The sequence below is a fragment of the Chamaea fasciata genome, unplaced genomic scaffold (assembly GCF_029207755.1).
Source record: "Chamaea fasciata isolate MVZ Bird 193981 ecotype frontalis unplaced genomic scaffold, bChaFas1.0.hap1 SCAF_19, whole genome shotgun sequence".
NCBI classification, from domain to species: domain Eukaryota; kingdom Metazoa; phylum Chordata; class Aves; order Passeriformes; family Sylviidae; genus Chamaea; species Chamaea fasciata.
The window spans coordinates 11383160-11401641 of record NW_027094104.1 but is presented as its reverse complement, the minus strand read 5'-3'; the positions used below and the strand labels follow the sequence as shown (position 1 = coordinate 11401641).

Below are 18482 nucleotides of genomic sequence, written 5' to 3'. Positions count from 1 at the left end.
AGGCCCGGCGGGGCTCGGGGGTCCCGCGACTGCCGCTCCGCCCGCCGCCACGGGAGGGCGCCCGCGCTCCGCGACCGGCCGGGACCGACGGGAACCGGCGGGGAATGACGGGGGGATAGCGGGGAATGACGGGGGGATAGCGGGGGGATAACGGGGGAATAGCGGGGGAATCACGGCCCAAATGGGCAGAGGAGACGCCGACGTTCCCAGGTGCAGGGTGTGACCGTGGGTGCCCCCATCCCCACCCAGCTGTGCCGTGTTTGCAGCCCGGGTGGAGAGCCAGCTAAACAGGGTTTGACATCATCCAGCCCAGCCGAGTCAGCGCAGGCGAGAGAGTTCCATGGAATTCGGGAGTACTCTGAGCTGGAGGGGACCTACAGGGATCAGCCGGTGCAGCTCCTGGCCCTGCAGACACCCGGGGAACTGCTCAGTGGACACCACCCCTGGGGGAAGAACCTTCCCCTGGGACCCAGCCGAACCCCCTGCCACAGCTCCGTGCCCATCTGGGGGACAGGATGTCAGCTCTGCTGCAAACCAGTGGCTGTTTCCCTTCAGACACTTTCCAAAAGGTTTTCAACCCTCCACCTCGTTTCTTCTTTGAAAAGTCCTTCAGCTACCTGCACTTCCAAAAGTGCCTCCTGGACACAAAGCAGCCCTGCAGGCCCAGGTGCTGCCCTGACGATGCCACTCTCTTGTTCACACTGGGAATGGCCAAAGAGCAGAGGCAAAACTGAACTGCTCAGCCTTTTTCTGCCTTCTGACTGTTGTTGATCCAAAGTGAGGAGGAATATCTTTTATTTCCCCACAGGAGGGAAAAACCCACTTGTGATCCTACCTGCTCTTCAGAAGGTAAGGATTTGTCCCCTCTGGCAGGTGCCAAACCCAGCAGGACTCAGGGTGACCTCACAGGTGTCCCAAGGCTGCAGCTCACAGGGGCTCCTGTGCTGCTCCAGCAAGTGGAATCCCCTCCCGGGCTTGGAGCTCAGCAAAATGAGCACACAGGAAAATAAATACACCAGGAGGGTGGGCAGGCCCTGGCACAGGTGCCCAGAGCAGCTGTGGTGCCCCTGGATCCCTGGCAGTGCCCAAGGCCAGGCTGGACACTGGGCTTGGAGCAGCCTGGGATAGTGGGAGGTGTCCCTGCCGGGGCAGGGGTGGCACTGGGTGGGCTCTGAGGTCCCTTGCAACACAAATCACTCTGTGATTCCACGATTCCATGGGATGGCTGTGCAAGCAGGCTGGTGGAGCAGAGTCCACCTCCAACCCCCTCAAAACCCCAAAAAGCAGAAGCACCTGAGTTATTCTGACTTTTATTTCATTGCTTCTTAGTCCACACAGTCGGTATAAAATCAGAAAAGCAAAGCAAGGAAAAAAAAAGTAGAACCCACAAAAAACCCCAAAATTAACCAAAAAAAGCAACAGTGTCTGGAGTCCTCAGAGGCAGCCCGGGGTCTGTGCTGGGGCCTGTTCCATTCATGGCCAGACTCGTTGCTGACAGGCAGAGGACTCACATCTTGCTCTGGCGCTAGAGCCCCACGGGCTCCAGCCAGAGCTGCTCCTGTTCCTCTGCACCACGGAGGGGCAAAAGGAATCTTGGTTATAAATGCTTTATTAAAAATAATAGTAAGAGCAAATCTAAGTACAAAAGCAGTTATAGCTCATTTATATTACACAGAATTATTTCTCATTTCTAGCTTGGTTGTTTACCTCAAGGTTGTTAACTGAATTTCCAGTGACTAGGGTTAAATGGCTTAGCGGGGTAAGGAATGGTAAATAGATAGCACCATTTCATACATCTGGGGTTGTGTTTCAGGGCAGGCTGGGCTGGCTGCTCTCTCAGGGCGGTTTAGCCCCACGGCAAGGACAGAGCACGTCCCAGGCTGGGAGCAGCAGTTCCCAGGGCTCGGCACAGCCCCGCAGGGAGGGCAGCTCCACCTAAGTGATTTAAAAGCCCAAATTCCCAGCGGGTGTGGTGGCAAGGCAATGGGACTTAGGCACATAAGTCATTTAGGCACTTGGGGCAATCAAAGCCTTTGCTCTGAAATCCTCCAAACCTCTTGGGAGAGTCTCCCGTCAGACCTGGACGTGCCCTTGGGGTCACAGCATGTGGCAGGAGCAGGGCCCAGCCCTGGGCTGCGGAACCAGGCCAGCCCAAAACCAGAGCTGGGGGTTCTGATGGGCCAACACGGGCTGGGAGGGTTCAGCTCAAAGAGGGTTTTGCACGACAGAGAAATCACTGCGCTCTGGTTACTCTGTTAGGAGTGAGAGTTCCTTAGGCACTTGCTTTAGGCTTTAAAACAGCGCATGGTCAACGGAAGCAAACAAGACTATGTACATATATGTAAAAAGTGTTATAAATAGGTTTTTTAAACCATAGATACTATATACATCTTCAATTAACAAGGAACCCTTTGAGTGTTTCCTCTGGGGGTCGGTTGGGTTTGGTTTGGGTGGGAGGGTTTACTCCTTTTTTTTTTGTTGTTGTTTTTTTTGGTTTTCTGGTTAATTTTCTTTTCCGTTTTCTCGTCTATTCTCCCCCGCCTCCGTCTCCCGTGGGGACGTGGGGAATGCAGGTGCCAGGCCAGGCCACGTCCCGCGGCGTCACTCGCGCTTCCGCAGGATGACGTAGACGATGCCGCTGGCCAGGGCCAGGGGGAAGGCCAGCCACGCCAGGATGTAGGCGAAGCCGTAGGAGGTGTTTTCCGAGGCTTGGTGCCAGTCCGTGTGCCTCACTGTGAAGATGGCGGCGCCGCTCATCACGCACAGCCCTGCGGGGAGAGCACGGGGATGTGTCAGTGACACCCACCGGCAGTCACACCACACGGGACAACGCCCGACATCGGCGCGGGAGCTGGCGCTGCTGCTGCCCCCGGAAAACTGAGAGGGGATGCTGCGGGCTCTGGCCTGGCTGCAGGTGAGCAGGGACATCTCTGCCACGCCCAGCAAGCCTAGCCAGAGGCTCCGGAGCATCACCTGGGCTAACCCATCCCTGCAGCTGCTGGCCCAGGCCAACCCCGCTCCCCTGTGCCCCCCTCAAACCCTGGAGCTGCCTCCCTGCAGTGCTGCAGGAGCTCAGGCACTGGGCTGGGCTTTTGAAGCAAGGGGGTTTCTGTAAAACCTCTCCAGGTGATAAAAACCACCAACACAACTGAGCCTCTGGGTGCTCTGGCTATGATCCCCCATCCTTCACAGCTCCACCAGAAGCTCAGCTGCAAACCCCATTCCCAGTGAAAGCTGCTCCTTGAAAACACTCTGCTCCTTGAAAACCCTGCCCTTTGAAAACCCTGTTCCTTGAAAACCTTGCTCCTTGAAAACCCTGGTCCCCACAAACCCTGTTCCTTGAAAGCCCAGCTCCCTGAAAACCCTTCCATGCCCATCTCCTCCCTCTCCCCTGGCCCCTCTGACCATCCAGGGCCCGTGCAGGTCGCAGGGGTGTCCGGCCAGGCCCAGCCCCGGTGGGCAGCGGTTTTTTTAGGCTTTGTTGCAAACCCCCCCATCAGGGGTGGGCACTGCCCGGAGCTCGCACAAAGCCACCTCTATTCCTGCCCCAAACAAGCCCTTTGAGTCAATCCCAGTGGTTCTATTATCCAGCCGTGGGGCTGTTCTTGGAGCCGAGTTCCAAATCCCTGCCCGGAGCTCAGGACCACCTACATTTGAGCACGGTGATATTTGAGCTGCAATTCCACTGGACACTGCTCCTTTTGTTCGGGGAAAGTGCACAAGTGGGAATTCGCTTCATTAGGCGCCGCTGGAGCAGTTTCCATTCTCCGAGCACGGGAGCCAACTCCCACTGCCCTGCCCATGCACAGAGAGCGGGGCCATTGTCTGGGGACAGGGGACAGGCGTGTGCTGTCACCTCCAGACGGGCAGATACAGCGGGCATTGTCTGCAGGGGGCTCGGGCAGCCCGAGGGGATGGCTCCAACTGAGCCTTGGGGCATCTGCCCTGCTCAGGCTGGGAACCGCAGGGAGACCCCGCTGCAGCCACTACTGCACTGCTGCAGGAAATGCCAGGCCCTGTTCCCACAGCCTGACATTGGGGTCACAAAGATCACAGCTGACCTGAGCCTCCTCCTCCAGCCCGGCCAGGGAGAACAGCCAGGAGAGCCACCAGTGCCCACCTGCGCAGGCCCACCTGGATCCAGAGCTCTGCCTGAGGTCATTCCCTGTCCACAGGGAATCCTGCTGGAACGAGGACACACTTTTTCTGTCCCTCAGACCGGCAGGACATGGCATTAACCCACAGCTCCAGGTGTGACCCTGTGCCCCTCAGGACACCCAGCACAGCCTGGACAGCAGGGCTGTGACCCCGTTTCCTGCTCCTCTGACAGTGAGGGCTCACCAGCAGTCCCTCAGGACAGAGCAGCCTCCTGCTCCAGGTCTATTAGAGAAGCTCTCAGGCAGGTAATTGCATTTAAAAACCCATTTCCCCTCCTTGGCTCCATGGCTCTAAGGGGTTTCCATCCCTCTCTTTTTCCAGAGATGGTGAACTGATCTGAATTCCACCTGCACTGTGGCCAAGCACATCCACTCACCATGGATTTCACGCCAATAAAGCCTAGCTCTGGATTTCTCCAGGGTTTGGAAAGGCCAGTTGCTTAGAGGATGCCTAGAAACTTTTCTAAACTCAGTGAACAATTTTCCCACTGATAAAAGAGCAGGACCTTGGGTGGCTTCTAGTTTAATATCTGAAGCTCCAGGAAAGAATCAGTCTCCTCCCCAGACACTCTGGCCTCATGCAGTCAGGACCTCGAAGCACAATTATATTTTTTAGCCTGAACTCTTGTAAATCCTCTGCACTGGTTTCATACATGGAAACATAAACAGAGCCAGTGGCTTTACAGCATCAGTACTCGGGGAACTGCAGCTGTGGCTCCTTTCCAGCACTGAGTCCTCAAAGCGTTAAAAGGAGCAGAGCTCACCCTGCAGCTCCAGGCTCTGTGCTCGTGGGGAAAGCACCAGGCCCCTCATGGCAAGTTTAGAAATAATCACCAAGCCCTCTTTTGCCAAAGCAGGATCATTACGACTTCCTCACCCCACCAGCAGCTGTGGAAGCCTCACCCAGCCTGTGAAGGGTCCCAGAGCCAGCACAGCCACCCTGGACACCCAACATCCCACCCCGAGCCCTGGGGAACAGGCAGAGCTCTCATTCCAGCGTCCTTGTGATCTACTGCCCCAGCTCTGCCCCAGTGGCTCTGGCACCCTGTCCCTGCAGAACCCCCTGGCTGGGGCAGAAACCCTCCTGCACCTTCCCCGTGCAGGGGCAGAGGAGCCTGGATACACAACGGCCCAAGGGCTGGATCCCATCCCAGGGACCTCAACACCCCCAAATTATTCACCCCCCTTCCCTTCCCTTCCCTTGTCCCTGTTGCTGTCCCCAGGTGGCAGTGTCACCCTCGCCCCACTCACCCGCCAGGATCTGGAAGACTCCGGTGATGTAGAACCTGCCGCCCTTGGTGAGCGTGAAGAGCTGGCAGAAGAACAGGAACAGCGACAGGACGCTGAAGATGACGGAGAGGATCATCATGGCTTGGACAGACTGCAGCCATTCTGGGGACAGAAGGACAGACAGACCCCTCAGCGTGGGCACCAGGGAGCCCCTGCTGTGCCCATGGCCTCACCAGCACCACGCTGTCCCCCCGGGGCTTGGAGCAGCTGGGGCCGTACCCAGTGCTGAGATCCCGGCACGGGCACGCTGCTCCCGGGATAACGGGTGGTCATGGATGACCACTGCGGATCATTCACCAAAACCAGAGCAGAGACAAACCCCTGGCCCGCAGAGAGCGGGCAGAGCCTCTCCCAGCCCCGTCAGGCCCTGGCTGCTCAGCTGAGCTCAAACACCAAAGCCATGTGCAACAGGCTCTGGGACACCGCGAGGGCAAATAAACACACGGCAGCGAAAACACCCCTGCCCCGTGGAGCTGAGCCTTTTGGAGCCCTCCCCAGCTGCCAAACGCAGCTGTGTCCCCGAGAGCAGTCAAACCAGCCCCTGTGAGTCACTGCTCAGCTATTTCCAGCCTCAGTGGGTGTGTAACTCCCCACGTAAAAGAAAATATAAATAAACAAGCAAAACGCAGCTCCACGGCATGAGCTGCTGCAGCTTGACAGATAGAGGCAGTGCTCCCCTCTGCCTTCCCCTTTCCTTACACCGTCTGAAATCAAAATGCAGGAGTCAGTACAGGTAAACTGAGGCACAAACCACCCGGAGAGAGGCACAGAAATCCTGCTTGGGGCTGGATCCTCAGACGGGATTAGGCAGCACTGAAGCCTCAGGCTCAGCCTCATGTTCCTGTCACAGTTTCACCCCCACCAATTTCAGCCCCCTGCCTGCAGAATCGGCTCTGGGCAGCAAATGGAGCAAAACTTCCAAAGAAACTCCTTCAGCTCAGCCACGTCCTCAGAGCAGCAAACGGGGCAGTCAGGGCTGGCCAGAGCAGTGTCTGCCCCAGAGAAGGGACCACACGTCCCCACAAATCCCTGCCAGTGCACTCGGGGTGGGGACAGCGGGGTTTAGAGCAGGGAGCGAGGCACAGCCCTCAGCTGGGATGATCCAGGGCACTCCCAGTGAGTCCCTGGCTGCAGGGAACATCCCGGACCCCCCAGTCACGTCTGTGTGTCTGTGCACCAGGATTTCTACCCCTTGTCTTTGGATGTTCGGGCAGTGGAGCAGACTCAGCCGCTGCTCCCAAAGCTCTGGACCAGGCGGAGCAGCCCCTGCCCCTCACGGGCAGCTGGTCCTTCCCCTCCCTGCCACACTTCCCATCTCAAAGGACTCCCCAGCTCTGCCCTTCCCTCACTGCAGTGCACCGGGTTCCCTGTGCACCATTCCTTAGGGGGGAGCAGCTATTGCTGCTTCCAGGAAATCCCAGGGTGGATTTCACTGCAGTGTGCACACAAAATGTCCAATATATTTCCCCTGTCTCAGGTATCTGGGCAGGGAAATGCCCCCTACCTCAGCCCCACCTGCCCCTTCAGCTCTGGCTGTCCTCACCAGTGGGAAATGGGATGAGGCAGCTCCAGCACCACCAAAATCATCCTAAATCCTCGCTCAGATCCGACCAGAGGATATGCAGCCGCTGAGCTGCGCCTCCTTCCCCTCCTCAGCAGACAGGACTCCCAGCCCAGCGGTGGAAGCTGAGCGCTCCCCTCAGCCCTTCCCAAGCCCCGGAGCTGTGTCCAGCCCCGTGCCCCGGCTGAGCCAAAGCCAAGCCCTGCAGTTTCATCCCGGAGCAGAGGGCCAAGTCCTTTGTGCTGCAAAGGCCACGGGATCCGGCGAGAGGAGCCCTTTCTGCCGGGAGGTGGATGCTCCCACTGCTGGTTATTTTAGGAGAGCGTTGTCTAGACGGAAAGCTGAGCTGAGCTGCCCTTTAATTGCATCCGCCTCCCCTGCCTGGGTTTTGGTTCTGAATGCAAATGATTTACGGGGGCTTTGCAAAATCCCGTTGTGATAAAGAGCCGTGTTAGAGGCAGAGAAAGGCGGCGCTGAGGGGGGAGCCCACGGCGGCCGGAGGCTTTGGGCAGCCAGCCTGGGAGCAGGGAAACGGGGAGATGATCCCACAGAGCATCCAGCCTCCTCTGTGAAAACAAAGGGCAGGATCCCAGCCCAGCACCGAGAGCCACGAGAGCGAGTTCCAGAGCTCCATTAACTGCATGCCAGCTGCCCACAGACTCCAGCTGGATTAGGACAGCTAATTGCCTTTAATACATTTAAAATCGCCCCTACAACTGCAGGAAGGGTTTTTACCTGACCAGCCCCACGTGCCTTTAAGCCCTTTGCCGCTGGTGCTGTGTCCAGCCCTCAGGATGTCAAACACAGGAGTTTCCCGGAGGGAGGCCGGCCCCCAGCTGCAGCCAGGCTGTCAGCACTGTTTACTCCCAGGCTGTTATTTGTGGTTTCCCCTGGGCAACGAACTGGTTATCCCGTTTTCCCCCTGCATCTCTTCAGCTCTGTGTTTATATCTTTGTTCTTCAGGAGGAAGAAGGAAAGGAAGCAGCGTGGAAAGGACAGATAACACTCTGCACGCCGCTTCCGGAGACGACCCGGCTCAGGGCCCTTTCAGGCAGCCACAGACAAAGCAACAAATTTTTACAAAACAAATTTGAATTTTCCTTTAAGCACTGCAAGCCCTGATGTGCTCACAGCACTACCTACAATAGCAGGGAGAAGACTCCAGCCCTGGAATGATCAAGACCATGTTTCAGTGCCCTAAAATCCAGCATGAGAGGAAGAAACCCAGAGCAGAAACTGCAGTTGGATCTCCCAGAGAGACAGCAGCCAACCCAGCCCCTGCCAGCAGAGCCCCAGCCCTGCTTGCAGGGAGCTTTTGTGCCCTGACAGGACTGAGCGGGCAGGGAAAAACGTGCCCTTGGCCAGGAGCAGAGGCCTTGAAGGGCAGGCATTGCCTCCCCAGGGTTTAGTTCACACCCGCCACACCCTCTTTGGCCCCAGCCAAGGAGGAAGAGCAAAGTGCACACTGAAGACGCTTATTTGAGCACTCAGCTCATCCGCTGCTGCAAGAACTCCCTAAATTAGTGCTGTGCATTAAAACCCCCACCGTGCTGGGATCTGCAGCTGACGGGAACACTCTGCAGATGGAGCTTTCCCTTTGCCAAGTGTGTACACTCTGAACGTCTAAAAAGCAACCACTTCTGAGGAAGAAAACATCCATTAAGGAGGGAACTGTAGCATGTAACACAGCCCAAGCTGGAGGGAGGGAAACTGATGCCCCCAGCTGTAAAACCTGCTGCTTCCATGCTGCAAGTTAAATCTCAGCAGGGTCAGGTCCAACGGCTCCTGCAGGTGCTGCAGCCCTGGCACCCACCAGCTGCTCCTTTCCAACTGCAATTCCCAGCTCCATCCCCTGGGAACGGCTGTGCTGCATCGAGGTATTCCTGGAAATCTCCCTCCAAAGGGGGATTCTGAAGAGCTCCCGAGGTGTTTGTGAGGGCCAGGGGTGAGCAGGAGGGAAGCCCTGGGTCTGCAGGGAGGCAGTGGCTGAGCACAGTCACTGTCACAGTCCCAGTCCTGTCCAGGGCTCCTGCTCCTCTTCTGCCGCTCCTTCAGATGGAGATGAACCCCTCCGACCTCTGTCTTCTCCTCTCCTCCTCTTGGCTCTCCTCCCTTTCCTTGTCCCTGGAGCTCCATCCAAGCAGTGCACGAGGCCAGGACATGCAGAGCTGCCACTGCCATCCCCTCGGAGCTCACGTCCCAGGGCACTCCTGATGCGGCTGAGGCAGCAGAGAGCTGCTGGCACCACGGGAACCTCCTTCCAACAGCTCCACAAAGGCCAAGACAGCTCCTGTCCCAGAGCCTCGGGGCGGTGGCTGTGACCTCCTGCTGGCCTTGCTGAGGTGGCAGATCCATCATTCCATGCCCAGATCCTCCCAGGGCTCCAGAGCCAGCTCCCAGGGGTGTCCAGTCCAGTCCAGTCCAGGAGTTGGCAGCAGTGACGCCTTGGCCCACAGACCTGGTGCAGGGTCACTCAGTGCCCACAGGGACATCCAAGAGTCTCATCAAGGCCAAAAAACTGTTGGTTGAAGGGATTTCCAGCACTGCACTCTGCAGGGGACTCCCCCACCCTTTCTTCTGCTCTGACAGTCATCGTTTGCCCACTTTGCCTTCTTCCTCCCACTCCTCTGTGGGCCAGAACACAAATATGGCAGGGAAGGTCTGACCCCACCTCTCACGGAAAAAATGGGAGCCAAAGACATCTGGAGCAGCTGAGAAAAAACCAGCACCAGTTCCCAGACTCTCCTGATCAGACTCTCCTTGTAAGATGAACAAGCAACAATAAAATAAACGGTTTTAAGCAGAGGAAATCCCTTTCCTATTGAAGGCAAGAAAGTTATGGGACAAACTGATCTGAAATATAAAATATTCTCATTGAATAGGAGATTTTTAGATTTTAGGAGTAAATTCTTTACTCAGAGGGTGGGCAGGCCCTGGCACAGGTGCCCAGAGCAGCTGTGGCTGCCCCTGGATCCCTGGCAGTGCCCAAGGCCAGGCTGGACATTGGGGTTGGAGCCCCTGGGACAGTGGGAGGTGTCCCTGCCAGGGCAGGGGGGCACTTGGTGGGCTCTGAGGTCCCTCCCAACCCAGCCCAGTGTGAGATCCTATGAATGCCCCTCAGCTGATTCCAGAACACCAAGGGACGAGTTACAATCCCCCAGGGCTGGCACAGAGGGTTCAGCCCTGCCCGAGTTAAGGCAATGTCACCCGTTATTAATGACATTAATAAAATCTGCTCTGGGCAACCAGCTGGGCTTTGCTTGTGGCCGCCACATCAACGGCTGGGCCCCTGGCACTCAGGGATGGGGGATTGGCAGCCGGGCACTTCCCAAGGGTTTGAGGTTCCTTTTCTCTTTAACACAGCCCAAATGCACCAGCCTGCCCGTGGACAAGGCACCACAGGAGAAACTGACAGAAGACAACAGGAGAAATGTCTCCTGCCATTGCAGAGGATGTGGGGATGTCCATGGACGGCCCCGCCGCCTCCCCGCTTTCAGCACTCCCACCACCATCGCAGCAGCACACAGCAGAAAAGAAATCTTCTTCCCTGCATAACGCATTCAGCTGTGGGAAAAAAGGGCCATTTTTGGAGGAGAAAACTTCCCTGTCTGGAAAGCTGGGATGGAATCTCCTCGAGAGCACTTGCTGGACCCGGCCGCATGCCCCGAGCCGGGCTGGCACACGGCCCTGCCGACCCACAGCCCCGGGATTCAGCGCTGAATTCCTGAGATAAGCCTTTTCCAGGAATGTCTGACAGCGCAAACCGAGCAAAGATTGCGACATTTTTTCCATAGTTCTCAGCCTCTTGAAGAAAAAAAAAGCATTATCTAACAGCAAATGCAAGATTCAAAGCAACAAGCGGGTGTTGTGCACAGAGAGGGAGTGGGATTGTGCCCGGGGCTCCTGCAGGGATGGCTCAGCCCTCGCACACACAGGGGCAGAGCCCTGCCAGGAGGAATCTGGGGGGTGGGAGCTCAGGCCCCAGCCAGGCAGTGCAGCCTGTTCCCAGGGCTGCTGATGTCCCCAAATCCTCGTGTGCTCAGCCCTGGCTGTGCTCTGCTGCCTGCCCCATCCCCATGGGATCATCTGTGGGGTGAGCAGCACAGCCCAGAACCTGCCTCAGGCCAAAACCAAACCAAATTCTGACGTTAAAGCTGGCACCTGGATTTAAAAGTTCTGCTTCTCACTGGGCACCCACACCAAGGTCACTGAGAACAGGGTCCCTGTGTGAGAGCACAGGGGAGGCTCAGCTGAGCCCGAGGGGCACCACAGCAGCACCACCCCCCAAAGTCCCCGCCCGTGATGAACACAGGGGACCCAGAACCGATTCCCAAATTCCACTCACTGAGTCCCACTGCCCTTGGAAAAGAGAAGAAATAACCACACCCAGAGGCCACCGTGATGGCCAGGGCAAAACCTGCCCTCGTGTAAAGACTGAAAGTTCTGCCAAAATTCCCAAAGAGGATTCCTTGCTGTTACCCCAGAGCACCTTGGCACTCCAGATTTAACCACTCAGTGCCATCCCAGGCACAGGAAGTGAATTTCTGTTGCTCTCTGGAGCGCACAGCCAGCACAGCCTCTGCTCTGGGAGCTGTGACCAAGGATAGGCTGTGCTGTTTCTGTGGGACCGTTCCTAACTTTGAAAATAAGCATTTTCCTAGGAAAGGGGTGTGAGGATGAGGCAGGAGACAAGTGTGAGCCTCGCAGGTGGCTCTGCCACAGTGTCCTTGCCCTGTGACCTCAGTGCTGCCCCAAAGAGTGGCCGACAGCAGCTCCTGGCAGCGGGGACAGGGGAGGGAAAGGAGACCATGGGGCATTTTCTTTGTTTTTACAAACAGACCCTCAAAGCCCTACATAAGCCCAGGAAATATCCTTTGATTTTCTGTTCCTACAGCGGCGGTGGGCTCTGGACCCTCCATCCAGGGCCCCCCAGGATACGGACAGGCTCTCATTCCATCCCTGCCACCGAATCAGGGCCATCAGCACAGCTCAGCTGCAGTTTCAACAGGATCATCTTGACCCTCGTGCCTTTAATGATGAAGAGTCAGCCCTGGAAAGGCTCCAGCGGCTCTGGGAGCAGGCACTGGGCACGCCCAGCCCGCGGCAGGACCGTCGGTGTGGAAACCGCCCAACCACAGTTTGGACAATCCCCTCTGAGCACCGGCAGAGCACCCTGTAAACATCCAGAAAGAGCCGTGCGGGCGTGAAAAGCGAAGGATTTGGGGAGGCTTTAGAGCTGGGGACTCCGGGGCCAGCGCTGCCTTTGAGCGCAGAGCGGGGCTCAGCACTTTGGGAGCTCGCATGACCGGCGCTGCCGACGCTGCAAAACCCGCACGGCTGGTGCGGGACACGCTCCAGAAGCTCCCGGCCCGGGATGGATCCCGGCTGGCCCGGACACCAGCAGGCGTCAGCAGAGACCGGCGCTGGGACAGGAGGAGCCGCTGCCAGCGGAGCCGGAGCCCGGGCACACGCGGGGACACTGCGGCACCGCCTCCGCGCGTGGTGACACCAGTGCCCCGCTCCCAAAGGCTGCGGGCGCTCATCGGGGTCTCCAAAACCCCTCTCGCAGCCTCCCTTCCCCGCGGGGCCCTCCGGGAGTATTTAATGCTCCCACTGTGACCCTCAGCGGGGCCACATGGCACCGCTCGGCTCCTGCCCGGGCCCGACACGGTGTCACCGTGTCCCCGTGACAACGCTGGGTTCACGGCTGGTGCACCGGGGCTTGCACTGGGACAATCTGTGTCCGCAGGAAAGAAAAACCAGCCTGACAAAACAAATGCAGGCCCCAGCACCACGGACATTAGCTCTGCCTTCCAGGGAAACTGAGGCACGGACTTGCCCCACTGTCTGACCCGGATTTTGTGTTCCCGGTGCCACTGGTCACCCTGGGAACCGCGTGTCACGGGGTGTCAGCACGCCCTCCTCCCCTGCTGACCTCAGCAAACTGGTCAGGGGTGATGCCACACAGAGTGACATCAGCCTGCACCCTGCCCGGCCCCGCGGAGGCTGCTCAGCCCCCGGGGTGTGCAGGTGCACCCCGAGCACTCAGCACAGCCCCCAGAGCCCCCACAGCCAGCCCCAGGGCCGGGGCTGTGCCCAATCTCAGCCTGTGCCAGCGGCGAAACGCGGGACAGATTTCCAGGTAGGGGACAGGTGTCCCCCGGGAACAGCGTCCTCAGGGCCCCGTGTGCATCCTCCAAAGCCCTCGGGAGCAGAGCCACAGGGAGCTGTGCCAGAAAGGGCCCCACAGCCTCCAGCAGGGCTGTCCCCCCTCCGATCCCAAGAGGACAGCCCCGATCCCGGGGGCACAGCCCACATCCCGGGGGCACTCACCATTGGAGGAGGATGCCATGCAGTGGAAGAGGTTTCCGGTGGTGCAGTTCTGCCACAGGTCTGCCGTGTACTCGCCGTTCACCAGCCATTGCTGCGGGACAGGGGGACAGACACAGCCCGTGAGCAGGGCCCGGGGGGAGCAGCCACCCTGCCCGTGTCCCCTCAGTGCCACCCGTGTCCCCCAGTGCCACCCGTGTCCCCTCAGGCTCTGGCCCCCGCAGCCGCAGCCCCACACGTGCCTGCCCTGCCAGGCGCTCCCAGGGACGCTTTTCCTTAGCGAGGGCTTTGGAAAGTCAATCCCGATATTTGCTCTTAACCGCTGTAGCCCCAGCGGCGCGGGAACAGGAGCTCTTTATGCTCCTCAAACACGGAGCGGGTCCCGCGGGGCCGCGCTTCCCTCCCCCCGCCGGCCTCGCCCGCTGCCTGGCCGGGATATTTGAATGCTTCCACGTGATTCCTAACGGCTCGGAAGATTTTTGTAACGTTTTCCATTACTATTACCACAAAAAGAAAAAAAAAAAAAAAAAAAAAAAAAAAAAGAAAAGAAAAAAAAAAAAGAAAGAAAGAAAGAAAAAAAGAAAAACCAAGCGGGAAAGAAGCCCCTGGTGAAGCCAGCCTGGAAGTCACCAGCTCCACAGAGCATCTGCCTCAGAGCCAACTCAAACCTCTCCCGAGCAGCTGACGTGTTCACTGGGCTGCAGCCCCGGGACAGTGCTGGGAAGCCTCTGTGCTCACACAGACCCAGCCTTGGAACTCGGGTAGGGAAAAGAGGCTGTGCCTCATTCCCAGCCCCAGGGGAGGAGAGCTGGGGAGCAGAGCCGCTGTGCTGAGCAGCCAGCGCCCGTCCAGCCCCGTGCAGGGGCTTTGCTCAGACCGCTCCTGTGCCTGAAGCTCAATGGCAGGTGGAGCTCCCTTATGAAAGGTCACCCCAAAAGAGGGGATTTGGGGTGCTCCGAGGCTGCTCCTTGATGTGAACCAGCCTGGGGAGGATGAGGAGATGGTTTCCAACAGCTCTGGTGTCCCTGTACCGACGTGGATGCCCTGAGCAGCCGCCACAGAACACAGCCAGGCGTCCCTGACAGCGCAAACTCCCAAATTCCCCAACCCCGCCGTTACTGACACCAGCACCCAGACAGTGAGGGCTTCCTGCTCACAGCCGGGCTGGGAACCCTGGCATAAATAAAAACAACACCTCCTGCTCTTGCCACGCCACGTCCCTGCCTGGTGGAAGCCGGAGAGGGAAAATCCGCACTCACACTAACGATGGTGGAGATGAAGAGCAGCACCAGCACGGTGACGTGGAGCACGATGATCCCCAGCAGCAAGAGCAGCATCTTGGCGGTGGTGGAGGGCACAGCTGCAGCGGGACAGGAATGATGCTCAGTGTGTGTGTCTGTCTGTCCGTGCGTCCGTTCGGGGGCAGCAGGAGCGCTCCGCTCTGCCCCGCCCGGCGCGGGGGATGCTGCTGGGGCACTGCCCGGAGCCCGGGTTCTCTCCGCGGAGAGCGGTCCGAGCCCTCTGCCCGCTCCCCGATATCCCCCGGGGGTCCCCCGAGACCTTCCCCCGAGCCTGTTCTCGCTCTCTCACCGAGGGGGCTCCTCATAGTTCCCTCCCCGGGGACCTTCAAAGGGGGCGGTTCCCCGGGGGGCTCCCCCAGCCCCTCTCCCCGAGAGGGTCGGATCCCCTCTCCGAAGGGAATCCCCGCCCCGGTCCCGGCTCCTCTTCCCAGGGGCTGCCCCGGCCCCGCTCCGCAGGGAAAGGGGCGGGAGTCCCTTCCCCACCCACCGAGCGAGCGGTGCGGGTGATTCTGCCGGCCCCCGCCCCGGGGGATTTAACCGGCCTCCTCTGCCCTGGCGACCCCCGGGGAAGGGGCGAGGAGCAGCGGGCGTCAGCCCCTGCCCCGTTCAGCCCACCGCGCTGCCTCGGCCTCTCCTCTCCGGCGGCGTCCTCAGCCCATCTCCCCTCGGCTCCCCGGCAGAGGCTCTCCTGGACCCTCTCCCGAGCCGGGGGGGGCTTTTTGAAGAGGGGAAGGGGCTGCCCTGACTCCTTTCCTCAGAGCGGGGCTTCTCCTCCCTTCCCTCCGGGCTGCGAACTCTCGGCGGGTGTCCCCGCGCTGTGCCCGTTCCCCCGGGGGTGTCCCCAGTCCGTGTCCCCGCGCTGTGCCCGTTCCCCCGGGGGTGTCCCCAGTCCGTGTCCCCGCGCTGTGCCCGTTCCCCCGGGGGTGTCCCCAGTCCGTGTCCCCGCGCTGTGCCCATTCCCCCGGGGGTGTCCCCAGTCCGTGTCCCCGCGCTGTGCCCATTCCCCCGGGGGTGTCCCCAGCCCGTGTCCCCGCGCTGTGCCCGTTCCCCCGCTGTCCGTACTCACATCGCGGCGGAGCGGAGCGCGCTGGCGGCGGCGGAGCGGGCGCGGAGCGGAGCGGGCGGCGGCGCTGTCAAGTTTCCCCTTTAACCGGGGCCACCGCCCCGTTTGCGTCTGCGGCACGGGGAGGGCTCAGCCGCTGCCCGCCGCCCTCCTATAAACGGGGCAGCGCCCGCCCCGGCCCCGGCCCCGCCGCCTCCCCCCGGGACACGGGCGGGAACCGCTCCCGGACCCGTTCCCTTCCCCGGGACACGGCTCCCGATCCGCTCCCGCCCGACAGCGAGGAGATTTGAGGGGAGACAAGAGACGAGCCCCCCGTTCTCCCGAGCCCCCAGGCAGCCGTGCAGGAAGGCGAGGCAGCGGTGGCCGTGCTCCGCTCTCCGAGCAGCCCACGCGGGGTCGGGGCAGGACCGGCCGTGCCCGGGGGGGACAGAGCTCTCCACATCGGGGGTCCCCTCACCCCGGCCCGGGGAGTTTGTGCAGCCCCGGACAGGATCCTGGCACAGGATCTGGGGAATGAGCATCTGGCTGAGCTGAAGGGATTCGAGCTCTTGGAGTCGAACATTTTAGCACTTGAGAGCCAAATTAGGTAGAACTGAGCAACTTTTCACTGAACGGGGAGTGCGATTTTCCACAGCTCTGGAGGACACAGAGAGTTCGGGCTGTTCTGCCTGGAGAAGGCTCTGGGGAGAGCTCAGAGCCCTTTCAGTACCTGGAGGAGCTCCAGGAGAGCTGGGGAGGGACTGCGGACAAGGGATGGAGGGACAGGACAGGACACAGAGGGCAGGGCTGGATGGGATCTGGGGCAGGAATTGTTCCCTGGGAAGGTGGGCAGGCCCTGGCACAGGGTGCCTAGAGCAGCTGTGGCTGCCCCTGGATCCCTGGCAGTGCCCAAGGCCAGGCTGGACATTGGGGTTGGAGCCCCTGGGACAGTGGGAGGTGTCCCTGCCAGGGCAGGGTGGCACTGGGTGGGCTCTGAGGTCCCTCCCAACCCAGCCCAGTCTGGGGTTCTGTGACTCAGGTGCTCGGGAAGGAAGGGGTGGCTGCGCTGCCGCCCTCGCTCATTCCTCCAGCACAACCGATCTGTTCAAACACCCCCCACACAGAGTCCGCCCCCAGCTCCCAAATAATCCCGCAGGAGACCTGCACACTCCTGAGCATTAACACCAATCCCCATCGCCTCCCCTCGCCCTGCGCCAGCTCCAGACCCGTTCCGCATTGTTGCACAGAGGAGGGAATTCGGCGTCCAGCCACCGGCGCTGGAAATCCTGGGAGAAGGGAGCCGGGGAAGCGTGCTTGGCTCCTCTCCCCTGGCAAGCGGAGCCGTGTTCCTGCAGCACGGGCTGCTCACACTCACGGAAGGGGTCCCGGCATCAGCCAGCGGAGCTGAGCGCGCTCGGGGGGGCCGGGGGAGAGAGGCAGCGGCTGAAACCAGATTCCAAAGGATGCCATTTCCCTTCCCCTCCGAAAAATCCCGCCAGTTCCTCCGCTGCTGCCGTCCCTCCGCGCCCCGCGACGCCTGTCAGTGCCATCCCGAGGGCTGAAACTTCTGCGCCACCATCAGAACGTTGCTGGCTGAAGGGGCTGGCTGGGGCTGTCCCCGTGGGCCGGGTGCCCCGAGGAGCCCCTGCGCTCGGGGTGGGACACAGAGGTCTTGTCCTCAGGGCTGGGATCCAGGCTCTGGCAGAGACCGCTCTCTGCTCTGGCTGTGCGGGTCTGAGATCCTGGCCGCAGTTTCTGGACGAAACACCCAGAGCAGAAGGATGCTCTGTCCCCTGGGGCGGGGCGGGACGCGCCGTGGGGAAGGCACTGCCAGATGCGGGGGTCATAGAGGCTCCCGAGCTCCTCCGTGATGCTTCAACTTGAAATTCTAGAATAAAATGCTGAGAATCCAGGAGGGAAAGTGGGGTTTCTATCCCTTTGCGGGGCTCAGATGCTCATCTGACAAGGCAGGGGTGGACTGAAAAGGATCTAATGCTCATTTAGCCGTGTGGCATCGACCGAACCCGCACATCAGGGCTCCGCCTTTCCTGAGGCCAGGTGAACAAACCCCTCTTAAACCATTTCCAACCACACAAAAAGGCAACATTTTCTCTGTATGTCTTCGTGAGGATGAACTTGTTTAACCCCACATTTTGCTCTCTCATCACCGTTTTCGGGACTTCCTGTGTCCCTGCCCTGGTGATTAAGACCATTAGCGAGGAGGGTTTGAAATGCCAAGGGCAGGGGCCGGAATCTGCGCTGCCATCAGCAAACCCCTCCTGCCCTTGGCTGGGGGCTGGGGAGGGAACGAGGGGGGAAAATCCTGTGTTCAAACGACTGTGCCACTGGGGGAAGGAGGAGAGCAATGGATGGTTTGACTGCCCTTGGTGCAGGATCTGTGGTGCTGCCTCAAAGGACACACTGCAGACATGTAGAGATCCATATGTAAATATATAAATACATTTACACCGGTGGAATGGGAATTGGATACAATATTTCAACCAGAAAAAAAAACATAAAGGGAGACTTCATATTCAGCCAACTTCAATAACAAAAGGTCGAATGTATCTCGAAGGCACTGACTTATTTTTCCCGATTTGTTTTCTACCAATTCAAGAAGATTTTATAAAATACTTTAGTCCTGTCTGCACCCATGTCCCCAAACCGACTTCATCCAACTTCCTGCTTTCCACTCCAAGCCAGTGGTCAGCATTGATAGAGCCAGGCTGAAATCACTGGAGAAAATCCCACTGACTTCAAGGAAACGGAAATTCACCCACTGACCCCAAAACTCGCAAAAA

The 18482-nt window shown here is 59.3% G+C and overlaps 1 protein-coding gene across 1 annotated transcript; it reads right to left on the bottom strand.

Annotated features, from left to right (window-relative positions):
* Nucleotides 1-1294: 1294 nt before the first annotated feature.
* On the bottom strand, nucleotides 1295-15807 carry PMP22 (peripheral myelin protein 22). Its single transcript, XM_066200476.1, has 5 exons — nucleotides 15706-15807; nucleotides 14598-14698; nucleotides 13342-13432; nucleotides 5409-5549; nucleotides 1295-2768 (listed from the first exon to the last, which is right to left on the bottom strand). The coding sequence occupies exons 2-5, from the start codon at nucleotides 14673-14675 to the stop codon at nucleotides 2602-2604; spliced, it is 477 nt and encodes a 158-aa protein (XP_066056573.1). The 5' UTR covers nucleotides 14676-14698; nucleotides 15706-15807; the 3' UTR covers nucleotides 1295-2601.
* Nucleotides 15808-18482: the final 2675 nt, after the last annotated feature.

Bases quoted from the DNA above. Each gene is read 5' to 3' on its own strand.
- PMP22 (XM_066200476.1), bottom strand. From the start codon at position 14,675: ATGCTGCTCTTGCTGCTGGGGATCATCGTGCTCCACGTCACCGTGCTG. The intron at 5,550-13,341 runs GTGAGTGCCCCC...TTCTGTCCCCAG, and splicing joins CATGGCATCCTCCTCCAATG to AATGGCTGCAGTCTGTCCAA. The intron at 2,769-5,408 runs GTGAGTGGGGCG...CTCTCCCCGCAG, and splicing joins AGTCTTCCAGATCCTGGCGG to GGCTGTGCGTGATGAGCGGC.